Source organism: Brachyistius frenatus, unplaced genomic scaffold (genome assembly GCF_029030835.1).
Source record: "Brachyistius frenatus isolate BFR_SWC_R1_liver_20210118 unplaced genomic scaffold, ASM2903083v1 Contig_61, whole genome shotgun sequence".
Lineage (NCBI taxonomy): Eukaryota > Metazoa > Chordata > Actinopteri > Embiotocidae > Brachyistius > Brachyistius frenatus.
Genome location: NW_027210660.1, coordinates 611,077 through 627,415, shown reverse-complemented (window position 1 = coordinate 627,415; position 16,339 = coordinate 611,077). Strand labels below are relative to the sequence as shown.

The window sequence follows — 16,339 nt, the reverse complement described above, 5'->3', positions numbered from 1 at the left end:
GCCTCAAGCTCTCATTTAACTTCACCTTTGTCACACACAGGAAACATGGATATGACAACATTTATTCATGAAACACTTGTTCACACATATCATGTTCACGCTCATGCTCTTCCTGTGGCAGCCAGTGATTAGAAGATGAATCCTGCAGTGGTTCAGTAGTCTATTTACAAACAGAGTGCTCTGACAATTGTGGATAAGTTACAGTATCTGTACAATCTGAGGCATCTCAAGCATGAAAAAACACCAATTGTTACAGCAGATCTAAAGTTGGAATGATTAAAAAAATGCACTTTTAAACTGGGGAAAGTAACACATCGTCGTAAAAGTCCACTGTGTATGCATTGCATGACTCTGGCCTGTAGAGCACGTAACAGATAGTACTCCATGCAAGAATAAATACAATTCATTAAAAAAAAAATTAAAATGTACAAAACATTTAGAAATATGTCCATACCCCCTCCCCAACACCCTAGTGAACACTGTGAATGTACAAAACCAGCTTCAAAGCTCTGACAGACAGTAGCTGTGCAGGACCTTCTCCCATACTGCGACTCTCTTTCCAGTGATTCATACAGACTTTATTCATGATCAAATCAGCTCCTGAAGCAGAAAGTTTGATCTAGTTTTTAGCCCTACAAGAGATTTTTTTTTAAACTCATGATTTTCTTTGTCTTGATATTTACAGTCCACACTGTGCAAAGGCAGGGCAGCAAAAATTTGTGAAACTGAGTGCTAATCAATCTATGTGGAGTCAGATTTCATTGGCTGTTAAGAATAGTGTTCATGGTCATGCCAGGTTGTCATCCAGGGCTTCTTTTCCAGGTTCTCCCAGTTACCGTTACCAGGGTTTATCGCTCTCTCTTCCCGTCTGATCCGAACCGCATTGTAACTGGGAACCTTGTCTTCATATTTGGCACGCTTAAAAAAGCCACACTGCGGGGAAGAAAAGCAAAAACGCAATTAATGTTTTGTTTGAGAGAAGGCTATTTAAAGGCGTTCAGGGAAAGCAAAGCAGATTGATGAGATGTTTGTCATCAGTCTCTTTGACAGGCGCCAAAATGCGATGAATCCAGTGATAGGTGTAGACAAGCCATCTGTGCACCTCTATGCAGAAAAGAAACCTGCTCTAATGCCCCTGTTTTTAAATGTAGAAAGAAAGAAACCTTCACACCAAGTGACTGCAAGTACAATAGCAACAAAACAAACTGGAAATAGAAGAAGAGATGAAATCGGAGAGATGCAGAATAGCTCCCCCATGGTCTTCATTGCTTGTCAGCCATCACCTCCCCTGGCCATGCAGGTAAACTGTAACGACGCACACATAATCATGTGTGAAAATCTTTTAAGCATAAAGTCTGAGCAGAAATAATCAGTTGGCTTTTATAAATGCATTCATGTCACGGGGCCACTGCCTGCCCAAAAACCAGAAAAGCAGCGCTTTTGTAGCAAGAAGGAGCGAGAGAAGACGTTTCACTCATTTGTGGCCGGCCGGGTAATTTTACCCTCTCTCTCTTTTTTATGCATTTGATGTCAGTCTCTCTTTTTCTGTCGGGTCTTCTTTATTCTTTTTCCCAAAGACTCCACACTGAGGAGAGGAAAATTATTAGAAAATGTGTGTTATGTAGACCTACAGTTGTGTTACAGACTGCTTGCTGTAAGTGTACTGTAGGTGTTTTTATTAGCTGGGAGAGCGTGTGTTCCAGGTTTGTGTTGTACCTTCCACAGAAGGAAAGCCAACAGGGCCAACAACAGCAGCCCGAACAGGATGGACAGCACAATGATCCACCACGGCACTCCTCCATACTGAGCTGCACGCCTCTCTGGGAACACCGTCAGCATCACCTGTGAAACACAGAACATCAACATTAAAATATCTGGACCAAAGTGTCACATACTCTTCTACATGTCCTTTTATTCTCTCTATTTATAATGTACAGGAGCTCAGGTATTTTACACTGAAGTCAGCATTTCAGACCTTTAACCCTTTGTTGGGTCCAGGATAGTCACATATTGTAAAATCTTTTTACTGTTGTATTTAATTACCTGTGTCTCTGCATTTTTCAGCACTGTGTTCTTCGCTGCGCTGTCGACGTGCAGAGAGGCCTTCACCATCACCTTCACGTGATGTAACTTGGAATATTTCTGGTTAAAGAAAAAAGGGAGCAGATCAAGTTTGGATTGTGTTGGGTGTAATCAAAGAAAATAGAGCCATCAACACATTAATGTACATAAAAACAATATATATTTTTTTTTTAATTATTTTAGCTACAATGCAGAATACAAAGCTATAAAAGTGTTTTAATTCAGTAATGATCCTTCATTTAACCAAAAGCCAAGTTATCATACAGTCCTCTATAAAACTCTACGTTATAGATTTACTAATAGGGACCATCCATTTATTAAATGTTTTATTAATAATGACCCACAACATGTGATTTAAACTGAAAGTGAATTAATTATCAAAATTTATGGAAATGATGGGAAGTTTATTTTTTTATTTTTTTTGTAAAAATAAATAAATATCGGTGCAAAATTAATACTATTATGCCAACTGAACACATGTACATTCAGATTTAATAACCCTTTAATGCTGTTCGTTTAAAAAATTTTTGGATCAAAAGTATTTATCATAAGCTTGTCAAAAATTATTTGTGAGCCTCTTTTGTCCTCTCAGGACATTGAAGCTGATTCTAACAGCCAATATTAAAGTTTATAACCATCTAAAATCCTGACAAAATCCAAACAGCTGAGTAAAACCGCTTTACAGTGTGTTTACCTCTATGAAGGTGTGGTTCCAGAGGCGGGAGTGGAGAGTGATAACTGCATTACTGTCCAGGCCCCGCAGGGGGCAGCTTATCGTCACACAGTTTGCCCCGCTGCCACAGGCCTGTCAACAATCGGAGCAAAAAGTTATCACTGGATTCCCCTTAGAAAAAGGACATAAAATATAATATATGTGAAAAAACAATAGAGTAGAACTTGGTTGTGTGGTGTTACCAGAGTCTCTGATTGCTTGCCATCAATTAAGCGTGAAAAAGTGCCATCGTCGCTTTTCTGGGTGTTTGCTGTTTCTCTTCTCGTCCTGGTGTTCACTGATTCCTTTAAACAGAGAAGAAAATGTTCACTCAGCTAATGCTAAAACTATATTAAGGTCAATGTCTTAATATATTTTTTTGTCAGAAGAAAAATAAATCTATCAACGTAAAATTGTCCAGTTCTTAAAAGTAAACATGAAAAGAAAAGAAACATCAAGTAACCACCAGACATTAACATGATGTTTTCACAGACCTTGTTTTGAGGGTTGATCTCCCCTTTAGGAGTGCACTCCATCTGATCCACTCCTGTGGAGCTGATCTTCATCAGGTAGAGCAGCCACTTTCCGTTAGCGATTTCTTTCGGCCACTCGATGTTCATGGTGGCGGTGTCTGTCAAGCGCTTTCCCAGGTTGATTATCTGTAAAGACAGAACCAATGTTCACAGCTAATATCATATATAAAATCCAACCTGTTCACAAACAATGTTGGATTGATAATAAATGCAATCAAATAAATAGATATACAAGTCTATCAAAGACACTTTTGATCTCGTAGTTTTCGTGTACTCACTCTGAACTGGTGTGTGATGGCACTGCCCATGTCATTTTCAGTCTTAATGGCCGTCTCACCTTTGACCTCTCCACTAAAGTAGACCTGAGATGGCTGTGCTTGTCTGTAAAGAGAGAAATGCACCATTAATAACACAAATCACTCGCATACTTGTGTGTTTTCTGCACATGTATGTGTCTGTTTCTCACCCAGACACAGAGAGTTGCAACAGGATGGCCACATTTGCCTTTGCTTTGACAGGAACGAGTTTCAGCTGGTCGCTTGTCCTATCAGATCAAAGTTTACACACAAGTCAACTCGGGTACTCATAAGGAACTAGGAATGTTATAGCATACATTATGCATTCATTAAAATCTGTGCATTATATTCCAGGGGTGTATCTGCTGTATTTGTAATAGTAATCAATGTTATTTAGCTGTTTGTGTTGTAGGATTATAAGTTAAATATACTTACGTTCTCAACTGGAGCTCAACCTCCAGTTCAGAAGTGTTCAGAGAGATACCAGATGTACTCAAAATAATGTAGAAGGTTGTCTATTAACACACAGACAAACACAATTTTCAACAATTAATGATGATACTTGTGAGGAGGAGTCAAGACAGAGTCAAAAGGTTATTTTCACTTACCTCTGTGTCACGTTTGAAGGGGTTTCCAAGCTCACAATCAGCCTTAGAACCATTTGTATTGGCTATGCAGGATACCGACCGCTCCTGAAATCAATAACGCGTTCCAATCAGAACCACAAATTGATATGTGTGTTTGTGTGTGTGTGAAAGAACATGTCAGAGAAGGAGAAACTCACATTAGGTGGACTGCGGTAAGCAGAGTAGGTCAGGGAGTGTGGCAAGGAGGCGATCACGGAGGCTTCATAAGCATCATCTCCATTTCGATTGGTCACTTTGACCTCCAAAGCGATGTCCTTTTGGTCGCTGAGCGAGATCACTGGCACACCGTTCTCCCTTTCAACAGACAGAAGTTATGAGCCTGTATGCTGATGAGTGTCTGTGAGTAAACTTTCTCACTCTGTGTGAGAGGGAGTGAAGTAACGCTGTCTCGCATGAAAATTTACACTCAAATTAGCCGTAATTAAATAATAAGTGTGTATCCTCTTACAGTTCCAGTGGAGTGAAGGTATCTTCGTCAGTTGTCCTGTGGCCGTAACGATATTTCACCTCCAAGTTGCTCTGACACACATTGTCCCTGCCACAACCCTCCTTCAGGAAATTCACCTACAAACACATTTACACACATAAAAGATCCCACAGTGACAGCAGCAACAAAATCTACAACAGAATATGTCCTTTGAAAAGTCCATACACTGAGCAATGCACACATACACACCACTGATCGAGTTGTCATTGCCGAGTTGGCGTCCAGGACGGGGGCCAGTGGAGGAGTTGAGCTCTGTCTACGTTTACGTGTGGCGTCCTGGATATCCACAGACACATCGATGGGGATCCCATGTAGCTTGTCTCGAATGTTTTCCTGGAGGACGACGACGTCACACAACATTACCCACGACCCACAAAGCACTTTGATCACAAGAGAACGCGGAAGTTTTCAATACCTGTACGGCAAGTTGATGAGAAATGCAGTGCGTCGTTTTTTTGCTGTCCATGGTGAAGGTACCTTTGGATTCAAAGTTATTTTCAGAGGCAGATGACTCAGTGAAGGTCACCCTGGGAATGAGACCGTTCGCCCTGTGGTCGGCGTCGGCCTCGAGGGAGTATGCCACCGCTAAACGGGAGAGATGAGGGGATAGAGTATAAGAGAAGGGAATGTTGCATGCAGTTGGTTTTTTGTATTTGTAAAATACAATAAAGATAATATTTAGGCAAAGAGAATAAAAGGAAGAAATTTGGCTTATCTTACTCAGTGTGGGGGTGTAGCTCTTGGGGCTGGCAGTGTAGATGAAGCACGCCTTAATATCCAAGCTGGAGACACAGTGCAGTGTATTCACAATCAGACACAGCACTGGCAGACTTCTTTACAGTGTTTCCACATTTATTCCATATTACAGTTGTGCTTAATGATAAAAGATATGAATTCCCTCACAGGCCGGACCTGTCATTTAAAACTCAGAACAAAACAAAGGACAAACGCACCAGAAGGCGTTGCCACAGTTCTTCTTGGTGAGGTCAATTTCATTCGGCAAGAACTTGATTTCCTTTTTGATGTTAATAACTGGACGGGCTCTGAGAAAACAAGAACTCAGTGAGCACCTCGGTAAACGTGATGACAGGCACGTGATGAGATTATAGTTCTAGCTCACTCACCTGTAGACAAACACAGAGTCTGAGAGGGATCCGACAGCCAGGTCGGGATAGGAGTTGCTATCCAGATCCATGTTGCCTGCCAAAGAGTAGCCGAATAGCTTCACCCCTAAAGGCTGGCCAGACATCTCCTAAAACAAGGGGAACACACACTTACTGTACAGCCCTATCATCTAAATTCATGTTTGGATTTGAAACTTCAAGCCTGTTGTGACCCAAACCAAACAACCAATCACAAGTAGAGCTCTATATCATGTTATACATGTCCACACTTTACCTAAATGAGAGTTTCGAAAGCTTTCAGGGTTCAAGCAGCACAGTCAAACTGATTTAAACGCATTTTTTAATACCTTAAGAATACAGTAATTTTATTTTCTGAGACAATGGTACACATTTGAAGAAAACGTATATGTTCCACACATTTCTCAACCTAACAGCCTTCTTACCTCACAAGGCTGCAGCAGAATGAAAAAGTCATTTTACCAGTTTATTAAGTACCTGCGCAGCTTTGTCAGTGAATTTTCCTGCGGCTGATCCATGGAAGATGTAAACGTGCCCTGCGCCATTATCTTCATAAGGAGCTCCCACTGCAAAATCTGACAGCAAGAACAACAACAGTGACTTACATTGTGGTTATTTATGTGCTTTAAAGACAGGACATCAAGAATGACCAGCAGACAGTAGTGTACATATGCACACACACAATTACTGCCTCCTCACCATTGTAGCCGTCCTGATTGATGTCTCCCAGGTTTTCCACAGACAGGCCAAACATGGAGTCCTTCCGTCCATCTATTCTGGTGGGTTTCGCTTTGTTCCAGTTTCCACCTGGGTTGATGTAGATGTAGATAGCTCCTCCAATTTCTCCATCTTTCTCAAAGTACTGAGGTGCCCCCACCACTATATCCTGCCAACTAGGAGCATCACATTTTCATGAGTATACAGTCTGTATACAGTCACAGGTTCTATGCGTCATCCCGAGTCACTCACCCATCCCCGTTGAGATCCAGCACAGTCAGATCGTAGCCAAAAGACGAAGCCAGTCCCTCCCCTTCGAGAGTGTACTCTTCCAACAGGATCTTGCTCGTGGCTCCGCCTGTCTTCAGAAGCACCACTGCTCCGCTGTGGTTCGCTCTGGGAGCTCCCGCCACCACGGTCAGCTGGCCCTTCTTGGTCAAACTCTTCCCTGAATCCAGAGAGAAGCCTGAGACAAAGAGAGACAGAGGATGGTTAGGCGTTTCTTTGTGTAAATGGAAGAACCAGAGTCACGGTGAAACTTCTGTCTTTTACCCAGGTAGCTGTTGGCAGGAGCAGGAACCAGGTCAGGCTTCTTCTCAGTCTCATCTCCCGCCTCAAATGGACCATCATCGTAGATGCCCATCTCTATGAATGAGTCATTGTTTTGTTCCACGCGTACCACGCCTTAAAAAGAGCAGGGGAGGGGAGATGAGATGAGACGAGATGGGTTAGATTTGAATTGCAATAAAAGAATGCAAAACTCATAACAGTCATCTTCATTGAAAAAGTAATGGCGAACACATGACTGAAAAAAGCTGCACCGGCAAATCCCTCCATCATGAACAGTGAACATCATAAATCAGAGAAGAACATGTGCTGGTGAGGCCTTTTCCAGTCAACATTGATGCTGTTGTAACTGCATGCCTGCATGTCACGCACGAGACTACCTTTCCAGTTATAAGCTCCGGGAGCCCCGAAGATGAGGTAGTGGTAGTCCTTGTCGAATGTGGCAGAAAGGCCCTGCTGGCAGGAGCCGAACATCTCGTGGCCCCGGGGCCGGCCATCACAAAAATGCCATTCGCCTCCGTCTCCATCAATTCGTTGGCCGCTGATTGTTAAGTCCTGACGCAGCACGTAGCAGCGGCCAATGATATCGCGGGACTCTATGGCTGTGTTGACATTGGTACGGCGCTGGTAGCGATGGGCGCATGTCTACCAGGGAAACAGAAACAGAGGCGTGGTTCAGTGGAAGCAAAACTGTTGGAGTGACAACAAATTAGTTTTGTTGACTAGTACTAATCGATTTATGTTGTTTTTAAGATACCAGTTTGAACAACTTTGTAGCAATGTTGGTAATCATGAAATTGTTTATGTTCGGATACAAATGGTCTTACCACAACTTGGCCTCCTGGCCCCTGACTGCTGACTGTCACTCCCATCCACTGGTTTTCTTTGCTTTCTCTGGTTATATCCTCTACACAGAGACAAACACCACAAACAAAAATACATAAAGGGAGATTGTAATTCAAATATTGGGGAAAAGAAGTCCAAAAACACATGACAGAAATGCACAAGTGTCAGCAGATATCTCACCTTCATTATCAAAGTTAACTCTGGTGCAGCCAGCGGCGGTGGAGCTCATGTCACAGTTGTAGAGTCCTCCGGTCACTTTGGCCTTTTGGCCACGCAATGCTTTTGCTCTTGGCGCACCGACCAGCAGCCTGCAACAGACACACACACATATATATATATGAATCCAGCCTGACACCATAGGCAGCACAATCAAAATGCTCATTGTGACAGTGGTAACACTCTTCTGACATCTAGGACTCGACATGAGGAAGACTCTGGCATTTCTTCCAGTTGCACATCACATTATCACACATTCCAGTCGACGGTGCCACACAGCAGCCATATTCACACGCACTCACGCACATCCGCCACCAAACTGATGTTCCATGTCCTCACAGTCCAACTGTGTCAAAGACCTCTTTCAGCCGCCTACTGTGGATGATTGAACCGGGCTTTCTATCTCTCTCTGTGCACACACACACACACACACACACACACACACACACACACACACACACACACACACACACACACACACACACACACACACACACACACAGACGCTGCCTTTGTGGACCAACGACAAGGGCAAACGCCACAACCAAGTCTTGATGATGGGCATCCAGTTCCCAGGTTTTCCTACAGAGTAAATCAAACACCTCACTAATGTCATGCTTTGAAATGTTTGAAATGATGTTTTGTGCAGGTTTACAGCGGAGAGTAGGACACGTACACAGCGCTAACACACTAATCTCTCTCTATGTGTATTGTAAGTTTCCTGGATCTCTCTCTCTCATTGGCTTGCCTTGTCTGCCCGATGACCTTCAGAGTTAATGTTGTGCAGCACACTGTCTTCACCAGATGAGATTAAGCAAAGCCATTTTTAGCTGGAATACAAAGCATTCTCAGATACACTCACCATCTGGGAGGAGACACACAGCAGAGTGAAGAGATGGGGCCTAACGCGATCAGCATGTTAGACCTCACTAGTCAACACTACAAACACTAACTGCATGAGGGCAAAGATGACAGACTATGAAGATAACTATCTGATACAGAATAAATCATTATGGATACTGATTTCAGCAGGCGTGATGAGGATTAGCAAACGACTATAAATCAGACAAAAATATGGCTGCTGATAACTTTTCACATAGTTGCACACACTCGCGTGTCGTTCAGGAACCCCAGAGAAATGATTATGTAATTTCTCTAATATAAACTGCACTTAACGACAATAGACTCCTTTTGCACGATAAACAAGTGTGCACCGTTTATCCCATTTTAACCACTGCATTGCTTTGGCCTTGTTTTAAAAACCAGAACAATATAATTTATGTTGCTATCCACACATCAAGTGTTCAATCCAGCCTTTGTTTAATTATAAAGGGAGAGATAACATTTTAAATTTGATACCACAAAACCTGGTCAACTATCCACCTCTATGTGCACTACCGTACCATACAGAAAACACATTTTCACACTAAGTGACATCAATAATGAGCCTGATTTGAATGAGTCATCACATCAAAGAGAGGACTGGTGACTAACAGCGAGTCCCAGGTGGGTACATCTCCATTCCCATAATCCTGTGAGACAAAGGAAATCAGGAGAATGGATGGAAAAATCTCTGCCAAGATGTACTGGACTCTGGGGAAATGGGGGTCACTGGGTATGGGGTCAGAATTATACTGTAGCTCCGACTTCTGCATAATCACATTGTTAAACTCTGCCTCAGTGTTCTTTTGAGGTAAAGGCAACTAACAATAGAGCAGTTTCTAGTTACACTAGTTGATTACATTTGATCCAAATAACAAAGACACTGAACTGAATCACAAGCTCATCCCAAAGGACAAATTTTACCTTTATTGCTACACAATATAAATATTTTCTGCAACAGAAGAGAGAAACACTGACATGATGTCGGTGACTAGCGCTGTGATAACGATGACCTGCTGCTCCGCTGACAGTGACCCTTCTGTTTATATAATCATTTACCACCAGCAGAGGAAGCCCCAACACGCAGGCTTAGACTACAGGAAGGACTAACACAAACAGAGAGAGGGAGAGAGAGTGTGTGTGTGTGTGTGTGTGTGTGTGTGTGTGTGTGTGTGTGTGTGTGTGTGTGTGTGTGTGTGTGTGTGTGTGTGCGTGCGTGTGTGTGTGTGTGCGTGTGTGTGTGTGTGTGCGTGCGTGTGTGTTTGGCCCCAAGTGTGTAGTGATTTCCAAACAGACACTCACACACACTCGGACACACAGACCAGCTCTGCCTGCGCGGGACAACAGACCGACTTGCGCAGAGTGGCCACTGTAGAGACGTCCCACTGAGTGGGGTGTGTTGTTTTTTGTTTTTTTTAACAGCAGCGAACTGGCTGCCGGTGCGGGCACAGCCCGTTGCTTAGCAACAGTCAGTGGCACCCTATCAACTAGAGGCGTTCACCTAATGGATTGCAGAAGTTCATGACATGTGTTACACAACTTCTCTCTCCATCCATCTGAATCTGTTGCTTGTATTTGGTGCCCAGATGTAAAACTGACTTATGATCCTCTCAACATTCTTTCAGACATCACCTCTTTTCTTTTCTTCAGCTCCTCTCTCTTTCTCTTTGATGTTGGATAACCATAACTAACCTGAGGGGAACAAGAGGGGGGAGTTAAATCTGACTCTTATGCTTGATCGCTATCAAATGCACAGACCACATACACAAAGCTGACTTCAGTATTAAACTTTCCAGTCTCTTCTATCATTTTTGGAATGTAGACACAGCACAACATGGACATTACGGAACCTACTGACATGTCTTGTTTTCCTGTCCTTTGCAGCCTGTACATCCTTTATTCTCAAAAAAAATACACACAAACATACATTTACTGTCTCCCACACATTTCTCACAGTCACTCCAAGCTCTTAAACTTCCCTGAACTCTCAGTTGGTCTCCCCCTCCCTTCCTCCTTCTCACCACTCCTGCATTTTGCACTTTCCCTCTTGATTTTATTACACAGACAGCTCCATCTGGCAATTATGACAGAGCATGGAATGCCCCACACACGGATGCCTGCGCAGGTCCTGCCCTCTCCTGCAGGTACATGTAACACTCGTTGTTGCAGGGGATGAAAGACTGTGGAAAATGAAAGTGTGAAAAAAAAGTTGGCATGCATGACTGGCAAAAGGATTGTGACTCAGGGTGCACACAGCCATGAGGAGACAAACATGGGGGGCGAGAGGGGGGGCACAAGCGCACACACACTACCACTTACTACAGCACACATGTTGTTGAAATGCACATTAGCATGTGCAATCACAGGAAAAGAAAGTCTATCTATCTATGTATCTCTATATAGCTATCTATGTCTATATCTATCTATCTATCTATCTATCTATCTATCTATCTATCTATCTATCTATCTATCTATCTATCTATATCTCTGTATCTTATCTATATATGTATATCTATCTATCTATTCTATTCGTCCATTTTATTTTGCCTCAGGTTAGGAATGTATCAAGCAGCAAACTGAGCTCTCTGACTGTCTTCCAAATGACTGACAACAAGGCAACGCCTCAGTGCTCAGCCACAGCATGCATCAGCACCATTAAAACACACCAAACAGGCACGCACACACCCACGCACGCACACACGCACAGGCAGTACATGAACGCATGTGCATGCACACAAGTCCAGTGTCCACAGTGAGAGCACATTCCACCTCTACTACAGCAGTGTGAGCACCGTCACTTGCAAAACAAACACGGCTTACTGCGCCAACATGCACACACAAATCCAAACTTAAATTACAATGTAACATGCTGCTGATGGTTCAAGCTCAACCGACTGTGACAAAAAACTTATTTAACAAACTATTCAACTATATAATTGTATTTTGAAGTGATTATGGTAAACAGCTCTTCATAATATTGAATAAACCCACTAAAATCCTGCCTGAGAATACATCTCATGACAAGAGCTGCAAATAAATGATTTTGTTTCTAAATTGATTTAAGTTTAGGTAATACATTTCAGATATTTATTAATACTCCCCCCAAAATTGTCCAGAGCCATAATTGACACATTTAAATTTCTTGTTTTGTTTGGCCAACAGGCCAAAACATGAGGAGGAAAACAAGCACACCTTCACATTTAAGTGGCCAGAACAAGCAAAGGTTTGGCACATTTGCTTGAAAACTATTTAAATAATTATCAAATTTGCAACCAGTCTATTATTCAATTAATCTCCTAATTGCTTGAGCAGTTGACACACCCACTCAGTCTACATTACTCCTGCAGGTAACTGTTGTTTTCCAGCTCACAGAATCCAACTCTGCTCTGTTTTCTTGTGTTTAACTTTACAACCTGAAGCAGCGGGACTCTGTGGCAGCTATGGTCTTGTGCTGATCACCATGTGTCTTTCATTTAGACACAGCGTAGAACTAGGACAAAAACTGTCACTGTGTTTGTGACTGTGCAGCTGTGGTAGAAGTGTGTAAATAGGTTTAACAACTAGGAGGAGGTTAAAGACTTAAGAACTCCGCAGTCTTAATAGTGCAGCGTATATTGTGGTGGGTAGACACTGTTGTGCTGTGACCCTTAAATACGTTGCACTAAACTACTACTTCAAGCACAGTTTCACCCCGTCTGTTGACAAGGCACGAGATAGAAAAGCCGGAGTATTGATCATTTCTGTGTAAAAAGTCAGCTAATGGGAACAATTTACACAAGTAATTCCCAGGATTAGATTTTGATCCTCACTGCAGGCACTCACGCTGTCTGCACTGCTGGTGATGGAGGGTTAGGTTTAAACTACAAGTACACAGACTCAATATGTTGAGGTATGTTGTCATAATGTTGTATTCCAATATTTCCAAGGCAGGACTTTTGCTTGTACTAGCGCTGTGTATTGGCAAAAATCTGACAATACCATGAGCATATTGTGATATATTGTGTTATTGTAAGCAAAGCGATATGTTGGGAATTTTTTCCTCTTGTTTTAGGGAAAGCTGTCATGGTATAAAGAACACACCACCATATACATATAATACAACCATATACATAAATATTGTAAGGTCTCAGCCTGACAATGTTAGGTGTCCTCAGATGACTCATGTTGCAATTTGGCACTATATAAATAAAACTGCAATGAGTTAAAAAGCATATTTTCTTGAGCGTTTTCACGTCACAATGCTTAGGAGCGGTACCCAAGCCATTTTGGGCACCACCGAAGCCAAATGTAAAATCATTGTGGAGAGCATCAAAACTAACTGAATGACTTTTCCCAGGTATATGGTTGCTGTTGGTCCCCCCACCCCGTGGACTTCTTCAGCACGTTTTCTCTTTAGGCATTTTGGGTGTTTTGTATTCATCTGCTCAGGCTTTTGCAGATTTTGGGATGTTATACACAAATATGGTAATAATAATGATGGTAAAAAAATTGTGAAATTGCATATTTTTAATTGAATTACATAAAACTTTCTTGGGGGAAGACACCCAAAACCCCAACCACATAAGTGCAGCTGAGTCTTTCATAAACTTTGGGTAAACGCTGCTTTTTTTTTTTTTTTTTTTTTATATTTTTTTTATACAATCACAACAGTGAGATCTGCATTTGTATTTATCACAGTCCCTGTAGCTTCCAACATAATAGCACTACTTTTTGTGCCATCTAAACAAAGGAATCATCATGAATACTTGCGTGTAGACTGTTATTTAAAAATACTACAGGGTTTTAGATAAGGGATTAAGTATCACAAAACATAAAATAAATTGGTTTTTTTGTTTTTTTAATATATATTCTATTGCTACTTTTACTGAAGTGAAGGTTTCTGAATAGCTCCTTCGCAACTAATCACGGAACTACATAACTATTTGAAAGTCCCTTAATCACAAACATCGTTGAACATAAGTCATTCTTTTTGGTTTATGACGGAACAAAGTGAACCAGATTCCCAGATGAAAGAATCTGACTGCTCTGATCTCAGGTCAGTTTCAAATCAGTACTCGATGGCAGCTGGCCTTTATGCACAATGACAACCTCCTCTGAAACGATGCCCATAGACACGCCACCAGTGATTCAATGAGATGTCTCTGCTTTAGGAGCCAATTTTTTGTTCTCAGCTAAAAGTCGGCAAAAAAAACCACAAAAAAAACCAAAAAGAAACGCGAGTGCGCGCCGAGTGCACGCGCATAAAAAGCTTATATGGAGGTCCAATAAAAACAAACAAATAAGTAACCCGGTATGAAAGATTAACAACCCGGCTGGGACTACAGGTAATCTCACAAGATGCGTATGTAAAAAAAAGGTACAGCGCACTCTTTGAACAGGTTAGAGGAACTGTTTGAGGAGATTTTGTTAAAAGCAAAACCGTTTTAAATGTACCTGCGACACACCTGCGGTGCAGTTTTTAGCACTCTTGTGATACTGCTGGCTGAAAAGTTGTATGTGGCTCTCAAAAGACAGAAGGAGAAAGGAGTTTGCTCTCCTCTGGCAGCTCTAAAAACCTGAAATCAACTTCCAGTAGTCTACAGTGCAGTGACATTTTTGATTATATGGTGCACCGAAGTTATTTTAAAGAGAGAAATGCGTGTTCCCGAGGCTACGACGACGCACAAGTCCATTAATTACCCTGCGCAACTGTTTCCCTTTGAAGAAAAACTCGTGGTTCTTACATTCTCTTATCCGCCGGTTTGAGCTGCCGGTGCATGGCGAGAGAGAAGCCGAACAGGCTCCCCGGGTCCCCGTTCTTCTGCAGGACATTCTCGGTGTCCAAGTTGAAAGCCGACAGCCGTCCACACCCCAAGAGAAAGGCGACCAGCCACAGTCCACAGGTGATCGAGTCCTCCATGAAAACGTAACGCTCCCTTGAACTTGTGAAAGGTGAGTCCCTTAGTGCAGCAGGAGCAGAGTGCGACTGAGTAAGACTGCTGCTGGAGGGTTGAATGTTGTCCACTTGCCGCCCCTCCCCTCCGCGTCGCTCACACACGCAATCCTTCCCATAAACTCTGAATCCTCAAACTGCGTGAAATCCAGTGTCAAGTACAGTATTTCAGCAGGAAACCATTAACACCTTGTAAGTTTGTTGTTAGTTTGCAGCAGGTCATGTGTGGTCTAACTGGGTCAACGACACCCGAGGACGCCTGAAAATAAATGTTATGCTCAAAACTTGTGCTCCAAGCCACAGTGACAGCTTTTGACAGCAAATCTCTGAAGTGTAACACTAATAACGGCTGCTGTTAAACTCCCCAGGAAATAGGCATAAACAAAACATCTTCTAAATCCCACAAGAGGGAAAATATTGGCAAAAAAACAACAACCCGGAGCACATTTGTTCAAAGCTCTCATTGTGAATTGTGCTTGCTGAACATCAAAGTTCAATGCGGTATACAATGAGAGGAGAGAGAGAAACATGCTGGTACAGTAGTTAATCAATATAGTAATTTCCCCCAAAAGTTTCCCAGTTGGCATTGTTCAGTACAGACAACAATAGCAATAAAGTGACAGCAATAGAGAGTGAGTTAAAGACACAATTTTGGACCAAGGGAATAGAAAAAAATAGACACATGTATCAACTGGTGTGTTTGTGTTACAGTAGCTTACGTCTACAACCACAGCCCAGAAATCCAAAGCTACAAAATTAGTCTGAATCTAAAGTGACAATCCTTCAGGCCACATCGCTCAGCTCATTACATAGTATCACCACGGGGCCTGCGTCTTCTGCAATGACTCATTACTACATGAGTCGCAGAGCCAGAGACAGGATTCGGCACATTTACAGACTCCCTCTCTAGATGATTTTCAAGGCATTCCATGAGACACTGACCCAAAGCTTGTCCTCGCAACGCAGCATTTCAGCAGACAACGCCGGCTTTGTGTGCGCACAGAGACAGAGGGCAGACTGAGAGGGAGAAAGAAAGTGCCCACATACAGTACTATAAAAGGCACAAATAATGGTGGAAGAGGGGGGTGCAGAAGGGAAAAGGGCAGGGGAGGAATGTGGTTAATATACAGGTCTCTTATCTACTCAAGTCTTCATTAGGAGGCTTTGGAAAGATTGAGTGAGGATCAGATGATTTAGCATTACTTGGAACAGAAACAAAAGTTTTCTCCTGATCTTTTATATTAGATTTGTAATGAACACATGGGGGGAAAGGTGCGTTT

General features: G+C 42.3%; 1 protein-coding gene across 2 annotated transcripts; it reads right to left on the bottom strand.

The window, feature by feature from the left end:
• Nucleotides 1-42: 42 nt before the first annotated feature.
• itga6b (integrin, alpha 6b) lies at nucleotides 43-15,103 on the bottom strand. Of its 2 annotated transcripts, XM_069706079.1 has the most exons (26): nucleotides 14,851-15,103; nucleotides 8,210-8,337; nucleotides 8,011-8,090; nucleotides 7,564-7,828; nucleotides 7,169-7,300; nucleotides 6,869-7,082; nucleotides 6,599-6,792; nucleotides 6,377-6,474; nucleotides 5,882-6,009; nucleotides 5,711-5,800; nucleotides 5,478-5,539; nucleotides 5,173-5,342; nucleotides 4,947-5,090; nucleotides 4,719-4,834; nucleotides 4,408-4,564; nucleotides 4,232-4,315; nucleotides 4,059-4,138; nucleotides 3,794-3,871; nucleotides 3,606-3,708; nucleotides 3,289-3,453; nucleotides 2,998-3,099; nucleotides 2,777-2,887; nucleotides 2,044-2,142; nucleotides 1,717-1,842; nucleotides 1,503-1,585; nucleotides 846-933 (listed from the first exon to the last, which is right to left on the bottom strand). In XM_069706079.1, the coding sequence occupies exons 1-25, from the start codon at nucleotides 15,024-15,026 to the stop codon at nucleotides 1,517-1,519; spliced, it is 3,171 nt and encodes a 1,056-aa protein (XP_069562180.1). In that variant the 5' UTR covers nucleotides 15,027-15,103; the 3' UTR covers nucleotides 846-933; nucleotides 1,503-1,516. The 2 variants fall into 2 exon arrangements, with proteins under 2 accessions (XP_069562179.1, XP_069562180.1); XM_069706078.1 differs by lacking the exon at nucleotides 1,503-1,585 and having other exon boundaries at nucleotides 43-933.
• Between the last annotated feature and the right edge of the window lie 1,236 nt (nucleotides 15,104-16,339).